Genomic DNA, 12,365 nt, shown 5'->3' with positions numbered 1-12,365 from the left:
TGTAAATCCCTGGTAGCCACCTCTGGCTCTGCCTCACACTTCCATCTGGAATTTCTGACCAAATTGGAGAGAGCTGAGGTCTCACCACTAATTAGAAATCAGGATGTGATGGGAACAAAGTTAGTTTCCCAGGCTCCTCCTCATCTCATTGAGACTCTTCTTTTAAGTCCTTTTTTGTTTCCCCTTCTTTCTTGAAATGTATAAGGGGTCTGCTGGAGACAGTGCCTAGCTTCTGGATTTTAAGACAAGTAGATCATGAGTTGCTGGTAGAATGGGGACCATAAGGACTTGGGGGATCATTCAGCAGTACTTCCAGTCACCACCCAGAGTTACTTACCTACAAGGCCAACAAGTAGAGCCATCTTGACCTTTAAATTTCTTTCTGACTCAGCCTCCACCTCTAAAGTGGAAACAGAAGTGGCCCATTCGTGAGAGCAAGGCACGACGGAGGAGCCGGGCTTTGGAGGAAGATCTGTCACTGTAAGTAGGTGGTCAGATTTGTTGGGCTGGGTTTCCAGAGAACTCTAGCACTGGAGTCTCCTCAGAGAGAGTTTGATCTCCTGGAAAATAGAGTAAACCATAGAAGGGGAGATGATTTGAGGTGTATGGTGGGGAAAGAGGACTTGGGGAATACTATGAGGCCAAAATTCAGGTATAAGTATCCTTTTGTTTTGTTGTGATTTTTTGCTATTCTGGAGATAGAATCCAGGCCTTTCACATACTAGGCAAGTGCTCTGCCACTGAGCTGCATCCCAGCCCTATAGGTATTGCTTTTGAAGATGATTCCCATTTATTTATTTTCTCCTCACAAATACTCTACTATCTTGTACCAACTCACCCCTCCTCCCTTCCTTCCTCGTTCTTTGCCTCATGCTCCTTTCCCTTTCTTTCCCTTCCTCACCCCTCCCCTCCCCACTTCTTCCTTCCTTCCTTAGGATCAGACCCAGGGATGCCCTTTTTATTTTATTTTTGAGATAGGGTCTCACTAAATTTCTGAGGCTAGTCTCAATCTTGCTGTTCTACTGCCTCAGCCTCCTGAATTGCTGGGATTACCAGCATGTACCACTGTGCCTATACCAACATTTTAAACCACCTTTTTGGCAGATCATAAAACTAGAGAACAAGAACTTGAGTTCAAGTTCTAACTTTGCCACTTATTAGCTATGTGACCTTGGGGAAGTTTAATTTCCTTGAACCTCAGTTTCATCATCTGTACAATGGGAGATATCTCAGTATCTTAACTATTTTTGTAAAAATTACATATGGGAATTCATGTAAGGTATCTAATGCAAAACCAAACAATTAACATTTAGTAAAATACTAACTTAACAACTAAGTAAAATAATGAATTAGTAAACAAAGATTTACTGATGATAGTGTCCTCAGGCATTTACCCAAGGCCAGCTCAATGATGAGGGTAGGATTCAAGCCTAGGGGCCTCTCATTTTCATTCCACTAGACCAGACTGCCTACAGAAAATATTAAATGGACATATTGCTTTCAGCAAACCATCTCCTAGGTTTCTTGCATCCTATTGTTTTTTTATTGTTGTTTTATTTTTTTTATGCCTCTCAAGAGTGGTTCCATTGTTAGATAAACTTAACTCTTTGTAGTCTTATTATCCTGATCACACAGGAGCAGTGTTTTTGGAAGCCCCCCCCCCCCGCCACCTTTTTTTTTTTTTTTTAAGAAGGAAGAGGTGTCAAGCCCTAATCTTAGGTATATTAAGAACAGGACACTTGGTAATTGGTTTTTCTTCTTGTTGATTTTTTTGCTTGTTTATTTTGTTTTTTAATCCATCTGCCCCAGGATTTCCAAGAGAGCATTGGCCCAAAGGAGTCAGACCTTTGTGAGGAGCGTGGGGATGTGGATGGAAGAACTGAAAACATATTTAGCTGAGACATTGCCACATTGTGTAATCCTGATCACTTAAACAACTCTATGCCTATTTCTTCAGCTGTGAAATGAACATAATAGTCCATCTTTCTTGTCTTCTTTTCCCACAGTAGTTGTAAGGTTTATGCTGCCTGATGAAAATTGCATTTCACAAAATGCAAGAATTTTCCTTTTTGAACAGCCTAACAATAGCATTAAAGTTAATTGCTCATAGTATACCTAACCAGTTAATTCCTTCAATAAATCCAGGATGGTTTTGTTGTTTTTGAATAGTGATTTTTTTTTTGTATCAGATTGTTAAAGCCACTAGTTATATATTTTAGTATGCAATGAGTTGTTATTAAGGATGTGATGTTACTGAGATCCTAAACAGTCACTAGAGTATAAGGGCCCTTTTGATAAGGTTTCTTTAGCTCCAACATATGTGGCATCCTGGCCAACCATCCCATAGCTGTGCACTGTGATTTTTTTTTCCATAGTGTCACAGGGGCTGATGTCACAATTGGTATCTGAGCCCTGCCCCCCAAAATGGCCATGGAGAGCCATTTTAGTTTAGAGTAGACCCCAGAGACCCTCAACCAGGAGCTGTCATGCTGGGCCATCCATCCTCTAGTCTCTAATGAAGACAGCCCAGTTCCCAGAACTCAGGGAATAGAACACTACCTTCCAGAACCACCCATTTCCCTAGGCACACACCACCAGCTGAGCAAGAAGCCCCACAATGATCGTTATCTTATGGTTGCTTCTCATTGCAGGAACGATGTGGAAGGGATTTAAATATCCCCCAGGAGGGGTAAGTGTTCCTTTGACTTTGTTCCTACTTTGAAGTGTATACCCCTAAGTAACAAACTAAGCATGAAAATCCAACTCTAGTAACTTTAGAAACAAATACTCTCTTCTTGTATTTAAAAAAAAAAAAAAAAAGTTAGCCAGGCACGGTCGCACATGCCTGTAAATCTCAGTGGCTCGGGAGGCTGAGGCAGGAAGACCGCAAATTCAAAGCCAACCTCAGCAACTTAGTGAAATCCTAAGCAACTTAGTGAGACCCTGTCTGAAAATAAAAATAATATTTTTTTTTAAAAGGGGAAAGGGGCTGGGGATGTGGCTCAGTGGTTAAGCACCCCTGGGTTCAATCCCTGGTACCAAAAAAAAAAAAAAAAATTACCTACTTCTGTTACTATTCACACTCAGAATTCGGAGTTCCCACTTTCTTTCATGTGCTCTTTTATACATATTTTCTTAAAGGAGTTTATTAATTTTTTTTTAAATTCTTCATTTAGAGGTAAGGGGATGAATGTTTCTGGCCCAGAGCCAAAGGTATCTGATATGGGTGATCTAATCTATAGTATGCTAACAGCATATTTTTAAATGAACAATCTTCATAAGATTTTCCTAAATCAGCCCATTTCAGCAACCCAGACTTAACCCATCTTTGCATAAATACTTGTTGACAAAGGGTTCTGGTAGCTGATGTTTCTTTCTACCTCTCGTCAGCTCCCACATTGTTGAGCCCCCTGGCAGCCAGCATCAGAGGTCTTAGGTGAGACAGAATTGGACACAACTACCCTTGCCGCCCTTGGCAAGAAAAGCAATTGCTTGAGCCCTTCACCCTAGCAACCGCTGGACCCACCTGACATACTTTTTTCCCCCCAGACCCCTGTGGAAGTAAGCAAGGATGATCCTGGTGAAGTAATGCAGCTCTGAAGCTCACCTGACTAGCTGTACAGTTCCTGTTGTTGGTTTCTCATAAAGTAATTGCACATTATTTTGTCATATTTTATGTCCAGTTCCGCACTTTTTAAGATGAACAAAGACGGTATTATTATAACAGGAAGGTAGAGGGTAAGAAGGTGGTAGGAGATGATTGGGTCCCTTCCAAGGCAATTTTGTGTCCCCTACTCAATTTCCTTAAGGATAGAAATTTCTAGAGCTCTTTAGACCTACTTTCCAAATAATATTCTCCTCCTAAGTACTGTTAACAAAAAGGGCTAGAGGTTACAGCAACTTTAAGCCTGTTCTTTGTAGGCATTTCTCTGTAGCCTTTTTAGTTATTACTAAGAACACAAAGTTTACCCCATGTGGGGAAAGGAACTCATTTTAAAATTGAGAACAGATACTAAAATATACATATTAGCCTTCCGAAACTGGGTGTTAACTTTGCAATGTGGCAGAAATTGAGAGGCTTAAATATCTTTCCAACACAGCTCTAGGCCGAAGTCAAGATTAAGACCCAGGCCTTGTCCAGTACATGCTTTTATGTGCTAAGGCAAGTCCAATGAGAATGACTGGGATATCTGAGATTTTGTTACCTAAATGTCTATCACCTGAAGACAAGAAGCTGCCTGATAATTCCTCAAAGCCAGTATATGCAGACATAAAAGCTAACGGCTCAGACCTCCATATGGTACAGAGTAGTTTATGAAACCGGGATGGAAACTGAGTTAAGAAACCTATTTGATTAATAAATTTAAGTGTAGGAACACTAGAATTTTGGGGGGATGCTGGGGATTGACTACAGGGTCTCTCACATGCCAGGCTAGCATTTTACCACTGAGCTACATCCCTAGCCCTGAACCCTAGGATCTTTATAAGCCCTCTGAAAGTGGTTTGAGGATTTCAATTAACACTCAGGAAGTGGGAACACAGGTTAGGGATTGTAATTCTAATGCTCTAGAGAACTGCATCCTTTCCAGCAAAGCAGATATTTTGGTTAGAGTCTCAATGGTTTGGATGTGAGATGTCCCCAAAAGGTTCATATGAAAAATGCAAGAATGCTCAGAGGTAAAATGATCAGATTATAAGAGCTTTAACCTAATCAGTGGCTTAATGGTTTAATTAATCTGAGTGGATTACTAGGTTAGGTAACTAATAGACAGGTGAGATGTGGCTAGAGGAAGCAGGTCATTGGGGTGCCTTTGGGGATTATATATTTTGTCCCTGGCTCCTCTCTTCTTCTTCCTTCTGAGTTGCCATGAGCTTAGCAGCTTTTCTCTGCCCACCTTTTTGTCATGTTATTCTGCCTCACTATGGTCCCAGAACAATGGAATCAGCTGACCATGGACTGAGACTTAATGAAACTGAGTCCAAAATAAACTAGTCAGTTTGGTTATAGTGACAAAAAGCTCACACAAGATTACTTGGTACATGTTTACTAAACTATTTGTAAGTGGCTCTTCACAATGAATGGATTTTTCTTTTTATGAAAAATAAAATGAATTTGAAATCCATAAACACAACTACTATAATTTCTGAATGTATTATTCTAGCCACTTTACAGTTCTCTTAACTTGGGTATCTGAGAGCACAACAGGACTTAAGCTGGTAAAAGAAGAGAGAGATCAGTGGTAGGGGCTGAAGAGACATGAATGTATAACAGAGAACAAGCAGGTTTGTGTACGGGAGACAAACCCAACCCCTAAAGTCTGAAAAATCTAGGGAGATTTTAGCTAGAAAATTGTTTAATATGATAAGGAATAACTCAAAGTTTTGATCAATAAATGCAAACCACTAAAAATATCAATAAAATATCTTTAATGCCTACAATTTCTTGTATACATAAATTGCAAAACATTCACCTGTATATGCAAAAGTATTTTCTCTTGCAGGTCAACAGCACCAGAAAACAAGCTAAGCTATGTAAAGGTTGTTTTTTGTTGTTGTTGTTGTTTGTTTTTTCAAACTTGATTTGTCCATTATGTAAAAGACATGATGGATTTAACAACTTCAAAGAATCTATATTCCACTCTTAATCATATACTAAACACCTGAATATTTATTTCATCACATCCACTCACAAAATAAATAGTCTAATATATTCAGCACACTGAAAATAAAACAACCAGTCTCTCTTCATATATTTATTCTCTTTTCAAAAATGTTTTGGTCTCCTGCTATATCTCAGAAATGTACTAATAGCTGCTTTTAAGTTACAAAATACAAAATAACAATTTATTTCTTGGAGAAAATCTTGGGGATTACCATTAAAAAATGAAATTTCGAGTTCCCATAGACTTTCTTTTTGTTAACAGTCTTTGAACTTTCTCATGGCACACATGTAAGGCTACCTGTGACATGTGGTACCCTGGCCTCCAAATGGACATAATTGCATTTATAGTTTATAGAGAAAATACAAAGACAAGTTCTGAAAGTAGCCTTAAAAGAAAGTGCCCTTTGCTTTGACATTGAAACATCACAAGCAAAATGGACTGTGCAATCAGAGCCATGAGTTTTATGAAAACTACTTTCTTTTCACATCTTTTGTGTTAGAGAATGCCACACCCATGATCATGTAACATTTTTATAATTGTGAAATAACATTATTACATTCGTGAATTAACATTACCCAATAAAAGGCACATCTTCAAATATTAAGAAAATCTAAAAATCAAAATTGTAGAGAATACATTAAAAATCAATCACTTAATTTGTAAACCTTGAGAAAATAACAGCCTATTCCAGTTTCTTCAGAGGCTTGTAAGCTTTTTGTAAGAGTGGTCAGGAAGTGTAGAACAACAAAATGGAAGACAGGACTTGAAAACAAGGCCAACATTAATTTACAACTTTTTTTTAATGAGCCAGAAGTATTCTTTTATAATGTTGATGCAGGTCAGCATCTTATTATGAAAGAATACTTCTCGCTCAAAAGTGATAGATTTACAACCTGACTCTTCCTACTAATCTAGCACAATGGTTTCTTTCAGTAATAAGTGCACCATTCATTCAGTGCTAGTAAATTTTAAGCCACCAGAAATCTTTCAGCTATAAGTATTTGATTGTAATTACAAATTTCAGAGTCTGAATATTGAAAAAAAAAATCCAAGAAAAAAATTTTTTTGAGGGAGGGCCTATGGTAGAGAAAATGTTCTAAACCTATTTTATTAAACAGAATATCCCACTACCCTTAAATCAATTTCACTGAAGGTGTTTGAGATGGGTGAGAGGAAGTCAATAGGATTTTCTACTACTAGTGTAACATCTATGTGAAGAGTTATGGTGTTACTCCTAATGAAGAAAACACATTTCATGGGATTCCAACTTTAAAATTGAATCCTTGCACTTTCAAAGTTTGAAACTCAATTCAAAATAAGTTTTAAAGGACTTGGTCATATGGTCCCATTAATGAAAGCTAACAATGGTACTCGGTAATACTATAATACCCAAACTCGAAGAATAAAGACTTCATGGGTAAAAAGGAATATATGAAAATGTCTGTGTCTGCTGAAGAGTGAGTAAGGATTCTTTGTAGGACAATTCCCCTTCTACTTCCTTTCCCCCACTGTCCAGTGGCTTAAGCCAGAACAATTATTGAAGTATTGTCCTACAAGCTTATTTCTGACTGCCTCCAATCCTCCATATTTGGAGTTCAGGACAAATGCTCTGTAATATCTTGTCTCATTTTCTGTTGCTAACTGTCCTTGAGAATTGGCTTCCTTCCAGACAGATCTCAGGTCAGCCTGACTGGAACTGCTTAGACTTGAGGCTTAAGTGATATAATGTCTATAGATATGACTTTAAGAGTGAAAATGAAGAAAGTTCCACAGCCCAATAAAATACCAATAACAGGAAACACCCTTTTCTACCTGGGGGTTAGGGGTTGGGGAGTGGGAATCTCTTCACAGTGCATAGTTTGAAAGAAAAGTGCAATATGGGCAAAAAGAGAAGGTGATGCTTTTAATACACAACAAATTTAGTTTTTGGTTTTTTGTCATTGATATTTTCTAAGGAATTTAAGCTAAAAATGCAGTCATTAACATCAAGAGGTACAAGGGGACCTTGGGATTCCAAAATATCTTTGTACTGGGGGAGCCTCTCATGTCACTTTCTTTTAAACACTCTCTCAAATCTAACATTTGAATAAAATAATTTTTTTCTTCAATATAAAAATGAACTTCTTTAGAAAAAAATAAATCAGCACAGTGACCTTGTCTGTTTTACGCTAAAGCCAACATAACAATAAATCTAAAAAAAAAAACCAAAAACAAACAAACAAAAAATAACTCAATAAATCTGAAAGGAAAACTCAGAAAAGAACATTCTTATATTGGCCTAACTTGTATTTTTAACTGGAAAACTTTTATTTGCCTAACCACCTAAATTAATAAGAATGTTCAGTAATGCAATCCATGTATAATGCAGAATACAATATAATTCCTTCTACTTTGTACTTTAAAGTCACAAGGATGACATCCATGTGATAATTATAAAATTTACTCTACATTTTTGAGTTCTCAATCCAAACATATAGATTAGGACAGGTCACTTTATTGCTGGAAACATTCATGGAAGGGCCAGGTTCCTCATAAAGACAATGAGTTTGATTTGGAGTTGGGCAGTGCCCTACTCACATCAGCAGAATTATAAGGAGTCAAGAGGCAATCCTTTCTTTCCTTTTAAAATAGCAAAGGAACAACAGAAGATTGGCTGACTTGTCAGTGGCCCCACATTAGAGTGCATAGCTCATCAGGATCAAGGCTGGCATCTGTGTGAACAGTTAACTTCATAAGAGCACACTGTGGGCATTACAGATTTCACCCTGGAGTATTTGAAAATACTTTATGCTCAGTTGACAGCCTGCAAGTAACAGTATGCATTCCTTCTCTTGAGTACCCAAGTATAAATCTAAAATGAAAAGGGGGCTTATTCAGTCTGAAGGCAGAATCTCCTTGCAGCAGTGTTTCCAGAATTTTTCAAAAATAAAGAGCAGCTAACGTCTCTTCAGCTTCTTGGCTTTTCGACGTTTCATTTCTTCTTCTTCACGTCTCATTTCCTCTAAGTCCTCTTGCATACCTAGTCTTAAACTGTTGAAAAAAAGTTTAAATGGTATTTGTCAATATACATGAGATTACCACTTTAAAAATCAAAAAGTGCAATTTCACCTGGAAGCTCACGTGAACCCTGCTGATGTTCTCAAAAAGCCTCAAGATTTTATCTCTGAAAACATTTTTTTTAACAAACCCAAATTGTAGAAGAAAAAAATCTTACAACAACAAAATGCCTTAATATTTCTATCAAAGTAATAAAAATTTATTTCAAAACTTTTTAAAAATAAAGAACAAAGATGATTTACTCAATAACAACATTCAAAAGAACCCTTTGTCTGACATTTTATCTAGTTACAGAAGGGGGAAAGAGTTTTAGTTTTGTGGGTTGAGACTGAAGTGAATTATTTACTAATAATAGGTAATAATAATAATTATTAATTAACACTATAAGCAAAGTAATCACAAGTTACCCTTACTGAAAAATTATCATTAGTTTACTATTTGGTAGCCAAACAGGAACCAGGTAGAGGCAATCTAATTTACTGTTACTGGGTCCTCAAAGCCAACAAAGTTAGAAGTTAGCGAGAATGAATCTGATGGAGGAAGAAAAGCACAGCATTTCCCTCATAATATGCGAGGCCTCTAATATTTACTGTATGTTACACATGTAACATATACTATGTTATATGTTACATGTGTAACATATACTCATTGTCTTAATCTTCATAATACCTCAATGAGTAAAATAGTGTATTCAAATTTTACAAATGAGAAAACATTTTAAAAGGTTGTGGAAAAGTTTTAGGATATTTTTGCACAAATGTGTTAAGTTTTATGCTTACCTCTTTGCTTCTTCCTTCTGCTGCTCTTTCCAACTACTCTCCATGTAACGTAAGGCATAATCACTTTCATCTTTGTATCTGAAGAAAGTTGTTAAAAAAAATTAAAATTTCTTAAAAATTTACATCCTCTTACTTGAAAAAAATCAAACCTTTATAACTAAATCAAACACATTTAGGATCATTCCTCCTTGCTTAGCATTTCTACAATAGGTAGAAGTAAGTTTCTACTGCAAAAACAAATGAGCACTTATTATTCTTAGAAAGCCGCTATTCCCAACTCTATAATGTTAATGAAGGTACCAATCCAACAATGCTTCCTCAATTCACTCAATTTATATTAAAATCCTGAAAGCATAATCTGAAAATTATTTTATATTATATATGTGAATCTCATTTAGTTTCATGACCATCATGAGGTGGCACAGGACTTTAGGACAGAAGAAACTAAAGTAGTTTTATTAATGGTTTGACCAAGAGTTGATAGCTAAATTACTGACAGCACTAAGATTATATTTTTATTTTTTTTAAAGAGAGTCTCCCTATGTTGCTCAGGTCAGCCTCAATTAATGATCTTCCTGCCTCAGTCTTTTAAGTACCAGGGACTACAGGCTTATGTCACTGCACATGGCTCAGATTAGATTTTTAGATCTGATTTTTAATCTAATTCTTCCACTCTAGTAATTTTTGTTTTTTTAACTTTTCTCATCTAGGGTTCTAAAGAGGTAGCAAGTACTAATGTAAGGATTGTGCTAGGCTTTATACCCAGCTTCTCAAACTTTAATGTAATTATATATATATGGATGATCTGGAGACCTTATAAAGTAGATTTGGATTCAGTAAGACTGAGGTGAATCCTTAGAGCTCATATTTATAACAAGCTCTCAGGGGCTGGGGATGTGGCTAAAGCGGTAGCGCGCTCGCCTGGCATGCGTGCGGCCTGGGTTCGATCCTCAGCACCACATACAAACAAAGATGCTGTGTCCACCGAAAACTAAAAAATAAATATAAAAAATTCTCTCTCCCCCCCCCTCCCTCCCTCTCTCTCTCTTTAAAAAATAAAAATAAAAATAACAAGCTCTCAGGTGTATCAATGTTACTGGTCCCACACTACTGTCCATGGTTCACACTGAGTAGTAAAAAAAGAAAAAAAAATTAATATTTTGTTTTAGTTGTAGTTGGCTGGACACAATACCTTTATTTTATTTTTATGTGGTGCTGGGGCTTGAACCCAGTGGCCACACATGCTAGGCAAGTGCTCTACCACTGAATCACAATCCTAGCCCCTAGAAGTAAAACTTTTTACACAAAAGAAAAAAGCAGGTGTCAGATCAGGGTGGATTTCTGACTTCAAAGCCAATTTGTTTTCTTTTTTAAAAAAAAAGTCTTAGCCATCTTTGTCTACAACCTGAGATATGAAAAACTGTGCTGTATGTGTAATATGAATGCATTCTGCGGTCATATATAACAAATTTTTAAAAAAATGAAAAAAAAAATCTTAGCCATTTCTTCTTTATTTCCTTCTTTTTTCTTTTCCCTTTTCTTTCTTGGCATTTTGAAACCCAGGGTGCTTTACCATTAAGCTACATCCCCCCAACCCTTCATTTAATCTTCTCTTGAGATAGAGTCTCACTAAGTTGCTGAGGCTGGCCTGAAGCCTGCTATCCTCCTGCCTCAGTCTACTGAGTCATTGGGATTAAGGCATGCACCACCACACCTGGCTTTAGTTGGGGAAGAGAAATTTAAAGGCTGAGATTAAAGTCCTGTACTTTGGGCTCAGCCCAAAGCCAATCTATTTCTACTACATGTTCCATTTTCCTTAAATATATATAAAATAACAAATTGAAAAGAGTATTTTTTTTTTTTTGGTCCTCATGCAAATAACTAAACTATTCTGGATTCTAAAATATTAAGTGCCCAAAGGGTAATTCTATTCAAAATAACTATCACCCAAGGCTCTCCAATTAAGCATTACACTCAGTGAATCTACTATTTATTTCTCCCTTATAACATGAATTACTAAAAATAAAAAGTATATCACATTTATCTAAATCTTCTTTAGCCTTACTTTTTTCGGTCATAGCCAAAGATTTCTCGAATGTGCTTGGATATTTCTTCCTGAGGTTCTCCTTCATCTTCAATGAAATCATCCATTTCAGAATCATATTCATCATCATCATCTTCCTCCTCATATCCTCGCTGCCTTTTGTAACTAGTAGGGAAAGGAAGTCTTTGAGGACCTAAGAAGAGAAACCATTATTTAAAGGAACATTAAAACTTTAAATATTAAAATATTACCACCCAAGTTCTATGTAATTTGAGATTCTGAGAAATCATTAAGACAGTATTCTTAAAAACTAGAGCAAACAGGCTGTCCTTCAGCATGTTATCCTGAAGGAATAGAATTTGCTTGTCCCAAGTTTTTTGCCACTATGGATCAAACCCCAGCCCTTTTTCTTATTTTTAATTTTGAGATGGGTCTCACTAAATTGCTGACGCTGCCCTCAAATTTATCGTTCTCCTGCCTTAACCTCCTGAGTCACTGGGTTTACAGGTATGCACACCATGCCTGAATTATCCCAGATTTTATCAGAAATGTCTATATTTTCTAGCTTAGCAGTGTCCATACGTCTGGGATTTAAAAGATCAGTAAAATACCTAAAGATGAATAAATAGATGAATAAATAAAAGTTACAAACTGTCACAGAATCATTAATTTTTATTTTTGCCAAATAAGATAAAAGGAAGCACCCTTCTATTTTTGATCACCATAATTTCATTAAAAAATTTTAAGTCTTATATGTACCTATAATCTCACAGGGCAGAGGATTTCTTGAATCCAGGAGCTTGAGGCCAGCAAGGGCAACAG

General features: G+C 36.6%; 2 protein-coding genes across 10 annotated transcripts in view; one reads left to right on the top strand and one right to left on the bottom strand.

Moving 5' to 3' along the window:
* Misfa (mitochondrial sheath formation associated) overlaps positions 1 to 12,365 on the top strand; it is a 100,111-nt gene that overhangs the window by 58,447 nt on the left and 29,299 nt on the right. For 4 of the 9 annotated variants that reach the window (XR_013437716.1, XR_013437718.1, XR_013437715.1 and 1 more), the window contains 3 exons: positions 392 to 480; positions 2,652 to 2,689; positions 3,550 to 3,661. The exons of 1 other annotated variant lie outside the window; for it this stretch is intronic. Coding sequence is in view for 1 of the 8 variants with exons in the window: in XM_078046380.1 (XP_077902506.1) it covers positions 392 to 480; positions 1,810 to 1,933 (213 nt within the window). In the remaining 7 variants the exon portion in view is untranslated. 4 more of the 9 variants (XR_013437721.1, XR_013437719.1, XR_013437720.1 and 1 more) reach the window with 4 other exon arrangements.
* The window catches only part of Spty2d1 (SPT2 chromatin protein domain containing 1), a 21,565-nt gene continuing 14,610 nt past the window's right edge, over positions 5,411 to 12,365 (bottom strand). The window contains exons 4-6 of the mRNA XM_005326737.5: positions 11,565 to 11,736; positions 9,500 to 9,577; positions 5,411 to 8,693 (exon numbers count right to left, since the gene is read on the bottom strand). Of these exons, the coding sequence (XP_005326794.2) occupies positions 8,600 to 8,693; positions 9,500 to 9,577; positions 11,565 to 11,736 (344 nt within the window). The 3' untranslated portion in view covers positions 5,411 to 8,599. The remainder of the gene's footprint in view (positions 8,694 to 9,499; positions 9,578 to 11,564; positions 11,737 to 12,365) is intronic.

Source organism: Ictidomys tridecemlineatus, chromosome 4, assembly GCF_052094955.1.
Source record: "Ictidomys tridecemlineatus isolate mIctTri1 chromosome 4, mIctTri1.hap1, whole genome shotgun sequence".
Classification (NCBI taxonomy): domain Eukaryota; kingdom Metazoa; phylum Chordata; class Mammalia; order Rodentia; family Sciuridae; genus Ictidomys; species Ictidomys tridecemlineatus.
The sequence above is the reverse complement of the archived record's forward strand: the minus strand, read 5'-3'. Positions and strand labels throughout refer to the sequence as shown.